Consider the following 19,368-nt stretch of genomic DNA (forward strand, 5'->3'; position numbering starts at 1 on the left):
GCAATCTGTCTTCTGTCTCTATAATTTCCCTGTTCTGGATGTTTCCCTTAAGTAGAATCATATCATATGTAGTTATTTTTGTCTGATTTCTTTATTCATGCCTTCAATAACCATGATCCATGTTATAGCCTGAATCAGAACTTCATTCCCTTTTATAATTGAGGAGTACCCCCCAACACACAAGGTCACGCCATGTTAGCTTTTCCCTCTCATCTGCTGATGGACATTTGGGTTCCCCCCCCCCCTCGCTAGTACTCTTGGAAGCTGGTCCATCCCACAGACAAGTTCTGCAACAAGGACTGCCCTGGTACTGCAGAAGAGTATGAGAGAGCCACGCGCTACAACTACACTAGTGAAGAGAAGTTTGCCTTCGTCGAGGTGGGTACTGACTCCCTCCATTCCTCAACCCCTCTACCCCCCACCCCCACTCCTTACCATCCCACCCCAGGCTGCTGCTGGTGTTGATCCTTGTGATTCCAACAATGTTTCTGAGCAAGATGGCAGCCATGATCCTTGTATGCATACACTTCCCTGTTCTCCCCCTGCCTAATATAATCTTTGTCAAAAGTTGCCATTCAGGAGCACCTGAGTGTCACAGTCACTTAAGTGACCCAACCGACTCTTGATTTCTACTCAGGTCATGATCTCTGGGTCATGGGATCGAACCCCATATTGGGTTCTGCGCTCAGCGCAGTCTGCTTGAAATTCTCTCTCCCTTTCCCTCTGCCTCTCCCTTTATGCTCTCTCTAAAATAAATAAATCTTAAAAAATAAAGTTACCATTCAAAAATGATTAGAAACTCACTCTGTTCCTAAGAATCCAAGGGGGAAGCATTTACTCTACTAGAAAAGTGGGAAAAAGGAAGCCAACAGCAGAAACAAGGACAGACAAATGGCTAAAAGAGATAAGAAAAATGCCCAGGCTAATGAGTGATCTAAGAATGACAGGTGGAAACCAAGATGAGATGAGTTATCAGATGTTGGATCCCCCGGATTTAGTGTCTCATGTTTTTATCTTTTCTGTTTTGTCCATCACTCATTTTTGTTCTGTCTTATGGGACATATCCTGAAGTTCAACTTTCTACTCTTAGTATTTTTTGTTGTCCCTATTATATTTTTAATGTCCAGAATCTCCATCTTGTTCTCTAAATGTTCCTTTCATAAGACTCTATTCTTGGGTCATTCATTCATGAGGATAGTATAGTGTTTTTAACATCTTTCTTGAGGTATAATTTATATTCAATAAACTGTATCCATTTAAAGTTGCATGTAAAGTTTGGCTGTTATATACACACCTATGAAACCACAAAGATACAGAACATTTTTTTTTCCCTTTGGCAACACATAGACTAAAATTGGAACAGTACAGAGAAGGTTAGCCTGGACGTCCCACAAGGATGACACACAAATTCACAATACATCCCCTTTAAAAAAAAAAAAGATGCAGAACATTTCCACCTCCCCTTAAAGACTTTGTACCATTTACTATCTATCCTCCAACCATCCACAGGCCTGATAGATAATAGAGATATAGATATAGATATAGATACATATATTTTTTTTGTCACCATAGATCTATTTGTATTTCCTATTGTTTTGTATAGTTTGTATTTTTTGCGTGTGTGTTTGGCTTATTTCAGTCACCATCATAATTTTGAGTTTTATCCACATTGTTTTGTGTATCAGTAGTTTGTTTCTTTGTATTGTTGAGTATAATTCCATTGTATGGATATATACTATAATTTGTATACCCATTCAACTATTGATAAACTTTGGGCTGTTTCTAGCTTTGAGCCAGTATGAATAAAGTTGCTTTAAAAATTTGAGTATAAGTCTTTGTATAGATAAAGGTTTTTACTCTTGGAATGGTCACATTGTAGGTTAATACTTAACTTTTTAAGGAACTGCCAAATGGTTTTCCGATGTGGATATACCCTTATATATTCCCACCAGTGGTAGATGAGAGTTCCATTGTTCCACACCCTCATAGTCCTTGCTTTTGCCAATTTTCTTAATTTTAGTCATGCTAATGACTATTTAGTGAAATCTCATTGAGGTTTTAATTTGCATTTCCCTAAAGACTACTGATATTGAGCATCTTTTCATGTGCTTATTGGCCATTCATGTATCTTCCATTCTGAAATGTTGTCTTCTGAAATCTTTTGCCCATTTTTTAAATTGGGTTTCTGTCTTATTATTGAATTGTGAGAATTTTTATATATTGTAGATACAAGCCCCTAGCAGATATATGTTGTAAATATTTTTTGTATTTGTTGACTTTGCCTTTTCATTTTTCTAGGGGTACCTTTTTTGAAGAACGACTGTTTTTAATTTTGATAAAGTTCAACTTACCAATTATTTTCTGGTTTGTGATTTTTGTATTCTATCTAAGAAATATCTGCCTAGACCAAAGTTGCAAAGATTTCCCTATAGGTGTAACAGATCTGCATACTCTGCTGTGTTTGGAATTATTCTAAAACCTCTCCATTATCTGTTTTCCTTTGTCTCATTATTTCCTAGTTACATCTCTAGCCAGGAGCCTAGATGTTTTCATGATGTGATGTTCCCTTAAGACTTCTGTCCCATTATTTCTTTATACTAAAGCTTCTCTCCAGCAGAACCACTATGCTTATGGTATATATATAATCCTTACCTCCTGAACTGTTCTCACCGTTTCCCCAAACCTCAGATGTTCTATTTATTCCTTTAAGATTTAGAGGAAGACAAAATCTTAGCATCTAAACTCATTCATTACTTTCTTCATTCCTTTTCAACAAAAATTTTCTGACGGCCTGCTCCAGGCCCAGGCTGTAGGCCTAGGGTGTGCACATTGCTGGGCCTCACCCCTTCAGCACCTAGAGTCTGATGCAGAGGTAGAAGTCTAGCACATCACGTTGGGTGTGATAAGTGTGGTGGTTGTCAGGAGGCTGCTGTGGCATTGTGCTGTCCCCTCAGAATTCGGAATCACTCCCAATATTAGCACTCGTGGCTGATAGGGGCCAAAGGATCAGGCTTGTCACAGGTGAGCTAAACTAGGGATGTGACTTCACTCAAGGCCACCCAAAACTTCTTATTCCTTCTCCATCCCATTAAATTTACCTACTGGGAAACAAATGATACATGCATGCCTCTGTTCCTCAGGATAGAGAAGGAATGGTGATTGCAAGGAGAAGTAAGGAACCCAGAAGGGGATCTGTCCCTATAGGCAGACAGATCTCAAAGGAGAGCTCCAAGGCAGGCCAGGATACACTCACCACAAATGCCTGCCTCCCATCTCTATAGCCTGGAAAGCAGAAAAAGGAAGGGCAGAGGCTTTCCCTCACCCAAGACTTCTACAGAGATTTTACATCATTAGGAAAAAGTTCTAGGGACTTAAACAGCAAATGACCAAATTATTTCAAAAGCAAAGATTGTAAAAATTCAAGGACATCACTGCAAGGGAAGGGGTCGGGGTTCACTAAAGGAAGACAGGGTAGATGCATATAGATTTGACTTTAAACTCCTCCCACACTGTGGAAACTATACTTCTATAGAAAATTTTATAGTAAAAAAGTTCTATTTGATACAGTCTGTGGGTGTGTGGTACATGGAGAGGCCTCTCGATGTCAGAGTGATCTATGAAATGTGCTCCATGGACTGGCTGCTGTGTGATATCAATCAGCAACAAGATAGGAAACCGTGCCAGAATGAAAATTGGCTGTGTCATGAAGCCCACTGTTCAGTGTAGCTAATATCTTTGCCTTATAGCAGGACTTTTCTTGATGAAGAAGACAGAGTGCTGATTTCCATCCTGGCACGTGTTTCTTACCTAGCAGTGAACTGGCACTTTGAGTAGCACTGGCCTTTTGCTTCTGGGCATCTCACAGAGCACCCTCTCTGCAATGCAGTGAAGGGTACTAGATGGATAGGTAAGCTGAAGCCTGGTGAGCCTGACCTTAATCTGTGCCTGACCAGGTGATCGCCATGATCAAGGGCCTGCAGGTACTCATGGGCAGGATGGAGAGCGTCTTCAACCAGGCCATCAGGAATACCATCTACGCGGCCCTGCAGGACTTTGCCCAGGTGACCTTGCGTGAGCCCCTGAGACAGGCAGTGCGGAAGAAGAAGAACGTCCTTATCAGGTGGGTCAGATGGCCCTTTCCAGGGGTCACATAAAAAAATCAAGGGTGCTACGTGCACACCACAGGGGAAGTCCCTGGCTCAGTCAGCTTCCAGCGCAGCCTCTGCACACACACAGACTCTTCTAGCAAGTTCTAGGAGGCTGTCTTAGTAGATTGGCATTTGAAATGAATTAAGCCCCAGTCTGGAAGAGTTGGAAGCCTGTATCCACCTACTAGCTTTGTGTACTTGACCAAGTAACTTACTTTCTCTGAACCTCAGGTTTCCTCATCTGTAAAATGTGGAATATAATGGTACTTCATTTATTGCCTGGTAGGATGATAAGGTGAGATAATCAGTGTGTAGATCTAAGCACACAGCAGCATGGAGTAAGTATACAACAAATATAAGCTATTATTGAAACTTCAAACATACAGAGATGTAATTGGACTCCTGAAACTCCCCTATAATGAGAAAGGAAACTAGCCAGTGGGCATCAGCATTGCCTGTGGTACTTGTTGAGAGTTAGACTTCTGGACCATGGCTCAAGCCTGGGAAGCCGGCACCTCTTGGGGGTGGGGCCAGGAATTCTAAGACAAGGTGTCCTGGGCCCTCACGGACTCTAGAAACGGAGTTGCAGGGCCTCCTTCCAGTGGTAAAACCTGGTCTGAGTATCGATTCTTCCTTCCCAGTGTCCTGCAGGCAATTCGAAAAACCATCTGTGACTGGGAAGGGGGCCGAGAGCCCCCCAATGACCCATGCTTGAGAGGGGAGAAGGATCCCAAGGGTGGATTTGACATCAAGGTGCCCCGGCGTGCTGTGGGGCCCTCCAGCACACAGGTAAGTGGTTCCGGGCACAGGCTAGCTCGGTTGACCTAGAGGCCAGCCAGGCCACGGTAGTTCATCCTGGCTGGACCATGGGGCCATGGGGCTGGGGGTCCTCAGGCAGGAGGGGCAGGGTCCAGCAGCTGCACTAGTCTTACTCTGCCATCTTGTTTTAATACAGGAGGGAGGACTACCAGCTTAAGATTCAGGAGACCTGGATTCTAGTCCTAGAAACCTGTGTGACCTCGGGCACGTTACACAGTCTCTTTGTGCCTCAGTTGTCTAATCTGGCAAATGGGGGTAATACCAGGACTGGCTATCTCCTGACCCTGTGAAGTATAGGTTCCAAAGTATAGGAAGAGTTTAAAGTCAAATCTATATTCATCTATCCTGTCCCCCTTTAGTGAACCCTGGCCCCTTCCCCTGCACGTCCTAGCTTGGGAATTCACAAGTTCTGCCTCTGATGTGCTGTGTGATCTTGGGTAAGCACCTTGATCTCTCTGTTCTCTGATTATCTTCTCCATTAAGTGAAAATTTTGAATGAGATCATGGTACTGACAAAATATTATTATTATTATCTCCTCAAATGCACAAGTATCAAAAACCCTTGACCCCTTAGAGAAAGTCTAGTAATCAGAGAGATTCAGAGTTGCTAACCAAAGCTTCTGAACAAGAGGTCACCTGTGATTTATCCAAAGTAGTCATTAAATTCCAAAAAAGAAAGAAAGAAAAGAAAAAGAATCTGGGCATCTTAGTTGAATCCTTGCCACTAACTTAAGGATAAGCAGTTCCTGGTAGGCTTTTTGAAGTGTTGGAAAAAAGCATGAGAGTCTGTCGAACTTTCAGGGGTCTTACAGGAACTCCCCCTTGACATGACCTTCCAGCCTGACTCAGCTCTGCAGTCCTGAATGTGAACCATCTGAGAGGAGCCATCCGAGGCCCACCCCTACCCCTTCTATGTGTCTGTGTCTGTGTCTGGGCAGGGGACGGGGAGGAGGGATGGGGTAGGATGGGTTCTCAGCAGCATCACTGTCACTTCCCTTGGCTTCACAGCCCGTGGGCCAGTTTGCACTGATCTTGCTGGTCTTGGAAATCCCAAGGAAGCTTCTACAAACACTTCTGTATAATGTCAAGAACCTTTCCAGCCTAGAATACCCTGGAGGGGCTAAGCAGGGCTTTCAGGTGTTTCTGGAAGCCCCAAGACTCAAGTGAGTGAGACACAGACAAGGCAGGAAAGACACTAGAAAGGAGGCTGAGGGGAAGGGCCAAACAGGCAGAGAGGGAGAGAGAGAAGGAGACAAGAGGAGTGGAAAGAGTATCTATACAGGTGGTCTGAGAGGGGAGCATGACCACAAGTCAGCCTCCAATTACGTGAGGTGGTACAAATGCATTGAGTAGACTCTCTAACGGAGCCAGAAGAGCCCTTAGAGAGAAGCTAGTCCCAGTGCCCTCCCTGCTTTACAGATGGGGAAACTGAGGTCCAGAGAGGGGAAGTGACTTGTCTAAGTCACAAGGTGAGTCACAGGTGGAGGTGGGACAAGAACCCAGGTCTCCTGACTCCCGCCCCAGGGCTCTGTTAGGGCCTGCAGAGCACAGTGGACAGGTGCTTCTAACATAGCTGGGATGCTGACTGATCTGATGACTTAAATGCTCCGGTCAATAGACATAGGTGGGAGAGGACGTCCCCCTCTTACCAACAAAATGGATTTTCAAATAGAATTTGATGCAAATCAAGTCAATACCACATGGATTGTACTTGATAAATCCTTTCCTGGAAGGATGGCTCCAAGGGCCATCATTAGAATCCTGGTGGCTCCAAGGGCCATCATCAGAGCAGTGCTTCTCAGTTCTTAAGGATGATCAGGCCTGCCCACCGATGGGGTTGCAGTGGGTGGACTGTCCCATAAATCAGCCACCATGGTAGCTCTTTGACCATCAAGGGAAATGCTGCGGTAGGGGCGGTGTGCCCCTCCTCTCTGTGGCTGCGCTGCCCGGCCAGGTGCCAGGCGCATGGTGGGTATGGTCCTGGAGGAGATCCAGAGGCAGCCAGGGCAGACGTGGTGGCAGAGGGAGGTTGGAGCTTCTGAGAGGTGGTCGGCAAGTGGCCCCTAGCAGTCGCGGCGGCTTTCCCACCATATACAATACCTCTTGCTTTTCTCTTTCTCTCTCTCTCTTCTCTCTCTCCCTCTTCCCTGTCTCTCCTGCCCTCCCATTCCCTCCTCTTTTCTCCTATCTATGTCTTAGGCCTGCCAGTGGTCCCCGCGGGCTTTGTTTCACCCCACTGGTGGCACACAGGGCCGAAGAGGCTGCCGATCCCTGGTATAACACCGCCTGGCTGGGTTGGTTGGGGTACACTTCTCCAGGAGGCAGCAGGAATGGACTAGCCTGGCTCCTCAAGGCCCCTTCCAGCCCTAAGATTCAAAGACATATGATGTGGAAAGATCTAGATTAGCACTTGCACCCTTTGCACTTAAGGCCCTCTGTAAGCGGGAGTTGGTTGTCTAGTAGACCTCCTGTGTAAGTACCCATCTTCACCCGCTTACCACCCAGGATTTCGGTAGGCTGTGCAATGCAGCTGGCGCCACCAGAGGGCGCCATCCCTTGGTAATGGATTCCAAGTGCTAAGGGTCTGAAGCTTGAGGTGGCTGGGTGGGGGGGGCTTGCTCTGATCAAACCGCATTTCGCAATTCCTCAAAATGCTAGAGCTGAAAGGGACTGGCTTGAGAAAGCATCTGGTGCAACCCCCTCGTATTAGCAGATAAGAAAACTGAGGCCCAGAGTGGGACTTTGTTGCCCAAGGTCACACAGCAAGACAGTAGCAGTGCCTGGCCATAGACCCAAGTCCAGGGTGCCACCATAGCCAACCAGTAAAGCAGAGAGTGACTCCAGAGTGATGTGAACTGAGGTTCTCCTCTGATGCCCATGCCCTTGGCCAAGCAGAGCCAGCAAAAACTTGGGCCTTGAATGACTTGTTATTACATCAAGTCCACCTACCCAGGGATGCCACAGGCCCTGGGCAGAATGTCCTTTCTGGGCGGGCCACTCTCCCTCATGAAGGTTTACATGTTCGAAATTCACTTCTCCAACCCTAAACTGGTGCTTCCTTAAGAAGGGCTTTTTAAGAGCAGACATCAGAAAAAAAAGAAAAATATAAACACAGCACAAAGAAACCTTTACCCCAGGATAGAGGGCCAGCCCCTGACCTTCTCCTCCTACTTTCTCTTTCAAGCTGTACATGGTGCGGACCATGCTTGAATCACTCATCGCAGACAAGAGCGGCTCCAAGAAGACATTGAGGAGCAGCCTTGATGGACCCATCGTCCTCGCCATAGAGGACTTCCACAAACAGTCCTTCTTCTTCACACACCTGCTCAATATCAGTGGTGAGTCACGCTGTCCAGGCAGTGGGGAGAGGACGGTTGGGTGGGGGCAGGTCCCAGACCCACTAAGGCTGTTGGACCAAAAGTTGCAAAGAAATGTGGTCATCGACCAGAAGGGCACGTTTCGCCACCGAGGTAAAAAATGCACACTTTCTGGTGGGCTTGGAAAGTCAGTTCAGCTATTCTGACTCAGCTAAATTTGTCTGGTAGACATTTGTGGTTTATTTGTCATGAAGTCCTTAGTAAAGGGGAAAATCCAGCAACATACTCACAGATGCAACCAGGCATTTGGGCAGCCCTTAGCTTTTAAGCAGCAGCTCTGTGCTGATTACTCTTGTTGCTCGTTGCAAAGGAGGCTTCCAAGCTGGACCCCAAGCCATGTCCCCCGATCCTGTTCTCCCATTAGCAGGACACCTCTGCAGGTGGGACAGGGCAGGGGGAAGGACAGCAGTCTCCAGAGACGCAGGAGTGGTAATGCATTTGTTGGTACTAGAACAGTAACCTTAACGAATCCAGACATCTCCATTAGAGCACAGACCAGGGCCCCTCAAGGCTTCTAAGTGGATAAAAACCAGAATTACTATATACAAGGGGACAAGGAGCAGTGAAAAGCGGGCACTTGGGGAGCTGGCTTGACACTATGTTTGGATAGCAAGCACACTTTTTCCACTAAGATTGTGGGTCTTCAGGTTGGCCTTGTAGGAGGATGATGGAGATTGTGGGGGCATCTAAAGCTTTAAAATGTCACTGCTCTCCTCCACCCTGGGGCTGCTACTGTGAGTCTAACAGATGCTGTTTTCTAAGTAGATATTAGACTGACCTTCAGGTAAAAGAGAGCAGGATCTACTGATTAGGTCATATTTATGAGTACCTGCTGTACTCCAGTATAGTGGTAGAAATAGCAAAAGCAATAAGAACCAAGTTAATAGGAACAAAGATCTTTTGGTGCTTCTTCTGTATAACCCGCTGCTCTTTCCTTAATGCTTTCAGAAGCCCTGCAGCAATGTTGTGACCTCTCTCAGCTCTGGTTCCGAGAATTCTTCCTGGAGTTAACCATGGGCCGGCGAATCCAGTTCCCAATTGAGATGTCCATGCCCTGGATTCTAACAGACCATATCCTGGAAACCAAAGAACCTTCCATGATGGAGTAAGAGGCAGTATTGGGTCAGCAAGGAGGTTCCCAGGGTGCAGAGGGAGGGCAGTTTGCTCGGGAGCTCTGTTCTTTCCAGAACTTTCGAGATGAGGCAGTTTGGCCCTACTAGGAAAAGCGCTCATGCCAAGGATCAGGTCATACCAGATTTGACTCAGCCTTGCAGATAGGCTCAGGATTATACCAGCCCAACTGCCCTTCTTGTGCTCTGTCAGTGTCGGGCAGCTATGCTTGGAAGATAGTCATCTCTGGGGACCAGGAAGCTAATATCCTTAACTGCCACCTGATTTCTTTTGGTCCCAGACTAATTGTTTCAGGCCTTGGATTTATTAACATCATGGACTTCTGATTTCTATAGGCAGACTGTAAAGTAAGGCATTCCGAAGGCAATTTGGAAACCTCAGAATGCTGGAAGGCTCTCTCATATTAATCCCAAGCTTATTCATGTTTTCACCCAAACCTTCATATTTCCCAAGCCACTTGCTTTCAGAGAGATTAGTAAGCTGCTGGTCTCTGCTTTTCTCTCTTCAGGTACGTCCTCTACCCTTTGGACCTGTACAATGACAGCGCCTACTATGCTCTGACCAAGTTTAAAAAGCAGTTCCTGTATGATGAGATTGAAGCTGAGGCAAGTGACCCCCACATCTCCTTTTGTTCCTATAATCTTATTCCAACAATGTGGACTTTTTAAATCTGTAGCTCTTGGCACAAAGTGGGCTGTCTCAGTCCATTCAGGCTGCTATACCAAAATTCCACAGACTGGCTTATAAAAAATACTGTTGTAGAGGCTAAATGTCTAGATCAGGGTACCCTTCTGGGTCACAGACTTTTCATTGTATGCATAGTGGAAGGGGTGAGGGAGCTCTCTGTGGTCTTTTTACAATTTTTTTTTTAAGATTTTATTTGAGAGAGAGAGAGAGAAAAAAAAAAAAAAAAAAAAAGCCAGACTCAGGGGCTTGATCCCACGACCCTGAGAGCATGACCTGAGCCAAAATCAAAAAGCTTAACTGACTGAGCTACCCAAGTGCCCCTTAGTTTCTCTCTTATAAGAGCCCTAATCCCATTCATGAAGGGTCTACTTTCATGACCTAATCACTTCCCAAAGGCCCCACAGCCTAATCACTTTTGGGGATTAGGATCTCAATATATGAATTTTGGGGGACACACATATTCAGACCATAGCAATGTGGGATCAGTGACTTGTTCTGGAGAATGATCTCTTTTTATGACTTTTTTAAAAAAATTGCAGTATAGTTGATACCCAATGTTACATTAGTTTCAGGTGTACAACACAGTGATTCTACAATTCTGTACGTCATAACTGTGCTCACCAGAGGTGTAGCTACCATCTGTCCCCATACAATGCTATTATAATAGCATTCACTATATGGAGAGTGATCTTAACAAATCATGATCATCAAAAAGGACCCAGACCAAGATGATGGTCTTTCTTTTTCAGATATATTAAGGGATAACAGATGGTAAAACTGCATGGGTAATATTAATATTCTAATGAATCTTTTATGGTTGAAACATTTTGTTAATAATAACAGCAATATCACCTATCAGTTATTATATATTCACCATTTGCTTTTAAAACAACTTTTTAAATAACCTTCATAGCAATTTAAAGAGGTATATACTATTAATCTGTTTTACAGATTAGTCTTAGACTTAAAGTGGTCAGTTATCATAATGCCAAAGTCACTCAGTGTAAAGAGTCACTTGGTAGTAGTGGTAGGACTGAAGTAACCTTTATCTCAACTATTAAGCTGTTTATTATTAGTCATTCAATGGTTTTATTTCTGTAATGGTCAGGATAAGCTAGGTTATGCTGCAGTAACAAATAATTACAAATTCTTAGTACCTTGAAATCAAAGGTTTATTTCTCTGTTATGGGTTGGTTGGGGGCTCTGGTCCATGTAGTCTGCGAGTCAGGACCCACGTGGAACATTCACTAATTGCCATGGCAGGAGGAAGTGTTACTGGTACTTCAAAACTTCCACCTGGAAATGACACATGTCATTTGGTCAAAGCAAGTCACATGACTGCATCGCCTTCACAGAGAGGCGCAAGGAAGTACAATCCTGCCACATGGAAGGACGAGGCCAATAGTAGTGATGGCTACTGAAATTTCTAAGTTTTGCCTCCTGGGAAATGGAATAATAGTCTGGGTTCTTCCTTAACTGCATGGGGCTATCTATATAAACACAGAATGAGGCCAATTAGGTAAAAATATCATAGAAATATAAAACATTCTTGTTTATAAAGGAAAGACCTGAGTGTTTTAGGAGTAACACCACCACCAACTTAGTTTGACAGTTTATGTATTTCAAAGAAAATCTAGGAGAGGTACTGCTTGCTTTCTCTACCCTCCAATTTCTTTGGGAGTTGAAAACCTTAATGGACCCCAACCCAGATCTCTTCTCCTGAGCACAAACTTGGGAAGAGAGATTCCAGGAGACAAATGAACTGGTTGCATCTTAACTTTGACAACCCCATGCTCTGACAAGATCCTGTATAGTTGTGTTCTCCAACAGGTTGAAAACAAAAGAATTCTAGAGTGTCATGTGGCCAAGTGAGATTCTTAAATATGAAGAAAGCACACAGCCAGGCCCTGGGTAACATTTGAGGGCATGGGGCCAAAGTACAAATTGAAACCCCCCCCCCAGCTTGTGGGCTGTCCCCTTTTTTCTCTTCCCATCTGAAGATTTTGTTCTGTACTACAAAGAGCCTCATGTGCATGTGTGTAGATACCCAAGCTTTGTCTGCCACCACTGCCCACAAACAATGGCCCCTTAGCTAACCCTCAACCCTAGGGGTGCATATACCTGCCATGCAGTCCACATTCAGGGACAATACCAGGGAAAACTACAGACAGGCCTGGAAGGGGCTTGGGCTTTTGGGACAAGGATAGTAAAGGCTGGTTCTAGAAGGAGAGCTTAAGGTATGAGTAGGCACCTCTACCTTAGCCCTGCAGGTTCTTCAACTGGAAGAAGACCTGGTGGGACCCTTGAAGCATAAAGTCCAGAGCAGAGGCCTTGGGTACCTGCAGCTGAGGGCAAAACTGCACACAGCTCTGTGTTTTATGTTCAAGATAACATCTAGGATATAAAGTAAGAGATACAGAAACTCTTCAGATAAAGAATTAGCTTTATGGAGCTGAGAATTTGGTGAAGGAAGACTAGAAGATCAGTCCCCTAATTATGCTCTCTTCTCTTTGAAGTCACATGGTGCTCTGCTACCACCACAGCCCCATCTCATTAAGGTCGCACCCTTGGCTATTTCTTGCCATCAATGGAGGGTTTGGTTTTGATCTGTGTCAGACATGAACTTCTCACCTGAGCATCACAATCTGCCACCGATGTGATGAGACAGACGCAGAGATGGCAAATTGAACCCATATTCATTAACAGACAAAGGTTTTCAAGCAAAGTTTGAAAAAAAGATATTTTTCAATTTCCGAGGACCATCAATTTCTTCGTTTGTCAAGCAAGTAACAAATAAAGTGAAAGGAAAAGACGAGAAAGTCTAGCAGGGAGGAGGATGGGTGGGCTGATGTGAGTAATTGCAGGATATAAAGATCTATCTTGCCTTCCCACCTTGGAACTGCAAGGAGGGGACCTAAGCAGAGGCCAGTTCCTCAACAGCTTTTCGAACTTTGCCTTCTCTGTACCTAACTAAGGACCTTGAGGGCAAGGGACCAAACTTCTTAACTTACTTAGCCACAGAATCTTCTTTTTTTGCTATTCAAAGTATCTTGCCCTACAACACACAATACAGCCCAGTTGCCCCTTGCAATTTGCCTATGCTTCTGTGATAAAGCTAGACGCACAGCACTGACATTCCTGCTTCCCTTTCACAGGTGAACTTGTGCTTTGACCAGTTTGTCTACAAGCTGGCGGACCAGATCTTTGCCTACTACAAAGCCATGGCTGGCAGGTATGAGAATCCCAGGGCTGTAAGGAACAAATGTTCTTAGACTGCTCTCTGTAAGACATAGTTTCCTGTTGTGAAACCTCTCTTCTTCTTCAGCCCCTAAGGAAATCTGAGTGATTACCTGGGCCTGGACTGGGTGCTGAAATGTAGGAGAAAGGAAATAGGCAGATTTGGTGCTGTACCTCATGGAGCTTACAGACTAGCAGGGATAACAGACTTTAGTAAAAACTGATGAAAGCACAGTGATAAGGGAGGTTGCATGCTCCCCGCAAAGGAAAAGTTCGTGGGAATATGTGAATCTATGATGGTTAAATCTGAACTAGTCTTTCAGGTGAGGAACTGGAAAGGCTATCCCGAGAAAGTAACATTGGCATTCTTATCTGAAGCTGATAGGCATTAAGTAAAACTAAGTAAAGGATGAGACGGGAAATTGCAGGCAAAAGAACTGCTTGTGCAAAATCCCTGAAGTAGAAGTATTGTATTGACAGCATGCCTACTCCAATTAATAGGGCAGTTGAGACAATTAATGTGAATTAGTACATGTAAATGCCTCGTCCACAGGCCACAAGAGGAGGCAAGTTACATGATAAAGCTGGAGAGATAGGCAGGGCTCAGGGGATGGGGCTGGTAGACATCTACCTAGGAGGAATAGAATACCTTGGGATTTCAAAAGTATAACGGGAACCTGTTTCAAATCTTATTCTTAAAAATCTGTCCTAAACAAAAATGTGGGGAATGGATTGGTGGTGAGCAAGAATGGGTATATAAAGGCCACATAGGAGAGCAGTGAAGAAGTCCAGTAAGAGACATATTAAGTATTGGAGGCTCATTGGTATTGCTAGTATATGTTGATTTAGTAAATTTCTGGCTTTCAAGAACCCATAGCAGTACTGGTCAAGAAAAACCTCAAAATAAATATCTCCCTTCTTTTTGGAAATCCAAATGTACAAACCAATAATGCCAAGAATAATGAATGACTTAAGTCTCATAAATTATTTTTCTTTCTATGAAGAGAATTTGCTTCATTTTGCTTTTGACAGCTAGAGTTGCCTTGACATATTTCAAATAGGAGTTGACGTGCAGAACGCACCAGTTTCTGTTAACACAGAATGTGCATTAAATGAAGTGAATGGTTCTTGATGATGGGAAGTACACAAAGCATGTACTTTCAGGGAAAGCACAGATTACTTAGCCTTTCACAGAGTAGTCACTTAGTAAGTGTCTGGGTTGAATATGATGCAGTTGTAACAGTGAGCTGGGCCTCCAGTGTGTCTGAGATCATTTTATTTAAGGTTTTATTTATTTATTCATGAGAGACACACAGAGAGAGAAAGGCAGAGACACAGGCAGTGGGAGAAGCAGGCTCCATGCAGGGAGCCCAATGGGGGACTCGATCCCAGTCTCCAGGATCAGGCCCTGGGCTGAAGGCAGGTACCAAACCGCTGAGCCACCCGGGCTGCCCCTGAGATCATTTTCATTTCAAATATGCTATCTACACAAACTCAGACTTGTCAAACCCTTGGGTCCTTAATATAATTTAGTTTACAGAATATTCTTATCTGAAAAATACCCCTTAATCTATACTACCGCCTGTAAGATCAGTGGTTTCCAAATATATGGGAGGCTGGGGGAGTTTGAGAGATATTGAGAGAGTCCAAGAAAACACAGGAGGGGAAGAATGATGATGTAGGTCAGTGGTGTCCATTAGGAATATAGTGTAACCACAAATGTGAGCCACAAATGTCATTTTGAATTTTTTAGTAGCTAAAAAAGAAAGAAAGAACAGGTGAAATGAATTTGAATCATATATTTTATATAATCCAGTATATCTAAAATACAGTTTTGACATGAAATCAATATAAAAAATTATTAAAGAGACAGTTTTCTTGTTTCTTCCTAAGTGTTCAAAATCTAGTGTGTACTTTATACTTCTAGCACATTTCAGCTTGGACCCTCTACATTGCAGGTGGCTGGTGGGCTCCTGTAGAGCTAGTGGCTGTTCTCTCTGTTGCAAAGTGTAGATTATGTTATGTCACTTGCCTACCTAAAGCCACTGGCAGTGGCTGCCAGTGACATCTAGAAAACAGCTAACTTCTTTACTGTGGCTGATGTTATCCCATATGATCTAGCCCCTAGGTTAACTTTATAAATTCATTTTTGTGTCATGCTCCCCAGCATGCCCTGTCCTTTATCCATCCTAACCAGCTTTCTTTTCCTCTGCCAGAAACACTCTTCCCCCCAGATCTTAACATTTTTAGTATGTAGGTGCCCATCCAGCAAAATTGCTTTAGAGAGGCTTTCCCTGACCTCCTAGCACCAAATGATCCTGTTTTATCATCTTCAGAGCACTATTACTCTACAACATGTAACTCGGTGTGAAAAGTAATAGTAATACATCTAACTCAGAAGATGTCTTGAGATTAAAAATGACCATGTACAGGTGTGTGTGTCCCTGGTAAGCCCTAAATATGGTGCGTTATTTTCTCTCACCTGAAATTATTTTATTCCTTTGTTTATTTAGTTACCAATCTCTCTTCATTAGAAGTCAGTTCCATGGGGACAGGAACTTCGTGTCCCCAGTACCAGAATGTTTCCTGGGATATGGCAAGCACACACTCAATTGCTTTTTTGGTAAATGAATAAAAGAGGGAAGTGGCTCAACTTCTGTGTTGCTTGTCTTTAACTTAGAAATTGTGCTTCATGTTGAGCTTATGTGGCTAAAAAGCTGAAAACAGCTATATTCAAAATATATCAGCTAGCGCTTCCTGAGCAGATCCTCTGGTCTGAAATAGATATGGCTGGGAGATAAAAAACCATCCATGGTCATGTTTACTGGATTTATGTAACTTCTATCCCTTGCAGCGTCTTGTTGGATAAACGCTTTAGGGCTGAATGTAAGAATTACGGAGTCATCATCCCGTACCCACCATCCAACCGCTACGAAACGCTGCTGAAGCAGAGACATGTCCAGGTATGGCAAAGAAAGCCAGAAGGGAGGTGGATTGGGCTAGAAGGTAGCCGTGAAGTTAGTGGGGAGATTGGAGATCAGGACTGCATACTCTCCACCCTCCTTCTGAGCATGGGTATAGCACAGCCTTAGAATCTTACAGGCAATAAAGAGGTGTTGGCATCCTGTAGTTCAAGTTCTGGGCTTCTCAGTCCCCCTTGCAGCTCATCTCTCAGGAGTTGTAGTCACCAAAGCCTCGGTTCTCTCGTCATAGCCATGGCTCACTCCCTTCCATCAGGATTGCAGCTAAGAAATGAGTAAATCTGTTCTTGAGTGGGGCCCAAATGCTGATCTAAGTGAAGGCAGGCTGCTTCGTGCTTTGAAATGGAGCGTGTCAGCTAAACCCACGCTAGAAATTACAGTTTGTTGCTATGGAGTTGGTTTCTATTCACATTTGACCCCAGATGGAGAGGAAATAAATGCTGCCAGGAGCTCAGAAACATATCCATGCTTAAAAATGTTAACATGAGCCAGGCAGGCAAAATACAAGATGCTGCAGCTGCCCAACTCCTAAGCCCCACTATGGGCCAAGCAGTGGTGGCACAGCCTTTATGCCATCACCTCAATGTTTAGTAGGTGGGCCACGGTGTTTGTGGGCAAGACCCACCCAGGGAAAGGGACATGGCTGAGAAGTGCCCCAATGAAGAGGAAAGGCTTACCCTGGACATTTTCACTGCTGTGAGAAATCAAAGGGAAATGGAGAATTAGGAGAGAAAAAAGAACATCTTCACCTCTGCCAACAGCAGGAATTCAGTGCTCTTCTTCTGGCCTCTCAGGAAATTACAGCAATCAGTTACTGATGTGGCCAGAATTAGCTACAGGACTTTCAACGCTGAAGGCTTGATGTGTGTACAAGGTGGCTGCCAGGGGTCTTAGTTGGTAGAAAATCTCCCAAAAGAGAAATAAAAGAAAAGTAAAATTGTTAAGAATAACCCTTGGGTGCCTAGCAAAGCACAGTGCACATAGCAGGTACTCAATAAATGTTTATTGTTATTTGCATAGCATCTGTGATAATGCCCACGCGTGTGTGCCCCAGTGGAAATTAGCGTAAGTTCTGTTTTCCATCTTGTAATCAGCCCTTGATTCTTGTGCTTCTGTGCCAATCCCCATAAAGGCACACAGGAGGTCTGCTAGGGAGCTGCCCTTCTCTGGTGACTGAAGTGGGGCACAGGACTCATGTGGGAAAGACCTCATAGCTAAATTTAGGATGTCAGCATTGCATGGGGTGCCCAAGCCTATGCTGAGCCGTTTCCTACGGTCTGGGTGAATTATATTTTTCCTCAAATTTTTATATATTTCAAACTTACAGGAAAGTTGAAAAAATAACACAATGAACATATATATATATATATATATATATACTCTAGAGGCATATTCGTGTTACTATTTTTTACTAGTTGCTTCACTTTTTTATATACATATTTTTCTTTCTTAAAAATACACTAAAAAAATAGTTAAGAATAATCATCTTTGGGCACCTAGAAAAGTGCAGTATATGTTTGTGTGTGTATTTATATACATGTAAATACACATATATGTGTATAAATATATAAACACACATGTAAAAAGTACATAAATAGTATATAAATGTATGAGTAGTATATAGTATATATACTATATAAATATAGCAAATATAGTAAATAGTATACAAATAATAAATACATAAATCGTAAATAAATATATAAATAACATAAAATACATATATGTAACATTAAAATGTATACATTTTAAATATATTTACTTTTTCTTAGCCATTTCTCAGTAAGTTGCAGATGTCACGACATTTTACCAATGAATACCTCAGCATGTATCTCCTAAGAAGACATTCTCTCATAATCAAAATAGAATAACCAAATTCAGGAAATATAACAATCCTGTTTTCTGCATAGAGTTCCCATTTGTCCTTGTAATGTCCTTTATGCTTTTAATCCAATTTCCTATTAGTACATTGCATTTAGTTGTCATGTACCTGTGAGAACCTTAAGTAAATTTTCTCTCTGTCTCTTCCATGCAGTTGTTGGGTAGATCAATTGACTTGAACAGACTCATTACCCAGCGCATCTCTGCCGCCATGTATAAATCCTTGGACCAGGCCATCAGCCGCTTTGAGAGTGAGGACCTGACTTCCATTGTGGTAAGAAACTGGGGGCCTGTGAGAGTTCTGGTCTGGGATTCCTTAGACTTGAAGCCTAATTTGAGGTGTTGTTAGCCTAGTACTGAGCTAGTTAAAGAGAAGCAGGAAGTCTCTTTCCCAACTTGATTAGAGCAAGAGAAAAAAAAAAGACTTAAAAAGAATGAAATGATCTTACCTCCTGATTGCCCTGAGATCTCTGAGATGGCCAAAACGAGGGCACAATTGCTTGTCCTTTGGGCTTCTACACAAGTGAACAAGTATAGGGGTGGTCCTGAGAAGTTAGAGACAGTTGCACAACAGGGCGGGCATCATGGGTGTGCAGTAGTATAGGGCCCAGAAGGACTTGCTTGGTTTAATGCTCTGCTCTTGCCATCTTGAAATTCTTAATAAATTTTTAACAAGGGTCCCCACATTTCCATTTTGCACTGGGACCTGCAAACTGTGTCTTGATCCTGATGCACAAGTATGGAATAGTCCTGTTCCCTTCTATTAAACAGCAATTTGAGTTACTCTCTGCTAACTCTTCCTCTCTAAGAATTAGGATGAACTTGATCTACCAGTCCTGAAGTGAATCAAAGGAAGACTTTAATGCTTTCAAAAGCAGATGAGTAGAAGGAATGCAAGAAATAGAAAGTCACCATCAGAATGCCACATGACCATTGTGGGCAAAATCTTCCAAAGGATGCTAAAATTAGTAGGCAGACCTTTGAGAAGAATATTTTATGGTTCCTCTTATCACGAGGTCTCTAGAACAGTCACGTTCATAGAGACAAGAAAGTGGGATGGTGATTACCAGGGACTTAGGGAATTGGCGTTTAATGAGTAAGGAGTTACAG

The 19,368-nt window shown here is 43.5% G+C and overlaps 1 protein-coding gene and 1 non-coding gene across 5 annotated transcripts in view; both read left to right on the forward strand.

The window, feature by feature from the left end:
* The window catches only part of CYFIP2 (cytoplasmic FMR1 interacting protein 2), a 124,364-nt gene that overhangs the window by 44,048 nt on the left and 60,948 nt on the right, over positions 1 to 19,368 (forward strand). For all 4 annotated transcript variants that reach the window (XM_055325158.1, XM_055325159.1, XM_055325161.1 and 1 more), the window contains exons 13-21: positions 253 to 378; positions 3,954 to 4,120; positions 4,790 to 4,937; positions 8,152 to 8,305; positions 9,293 to 9,449; positions 9,984 to 10,080; positions 13,318 to 13,394; positions 16,254 to 16,362; positions 18,413 to 18,532. In XM_055325158.1, coding sequence (XP_055181133.1) covers positions 253 to 378; positions 3,954 to 4,120; positions 4,790 to 4,937; positions 8,152 to 8,305; positions 9,293 to 9,449; positions 9,984 to 10,080; positions 13,318 to 13,394; positions 16,254 to 16,362; positions 18,413 to 18,532 — 1,155 coding nt within the window. The remainder of the gene's footprint in view (positions 1 to 252; positions 379 to 3,953; positions 4,121 to 4,789; positions 4,938 to 8,151; positions 8,306 to 9,292; positions 9,450 to 9,983; positions 10,081 to 13,317; positions 13,395 to 16,253; positions 16,363 to 18,412; positions 18,533 to 19,368) is intronic.
* LOC129510018 (U6 spliceosomal RNA) lies at positions 1,325 to 1,431 on the forward strand. The gene has a single exon (XR_008664475.1). It is a non-coding gene; the product is annotated as a U6 spliceosomal RNA (small nuclear RNA).

Source organism: Nyctereutes procyonoides, unplaced genomic scaffold (assembly GCF_905146905.1).
Source record: "Nyctereutes procyonoides isolate TBG_1078 unplaced genomic scaffold, NYPRO_anot_genome, whole genome shotgun sequence".
In the NCBI taxonomy this organism is placed as follows: Eukaryota; Metazoa; Chordata; class Mammalia; order Carnivora; family Canidae; genus Nyctereutes; species Nyctereutes procyonoides.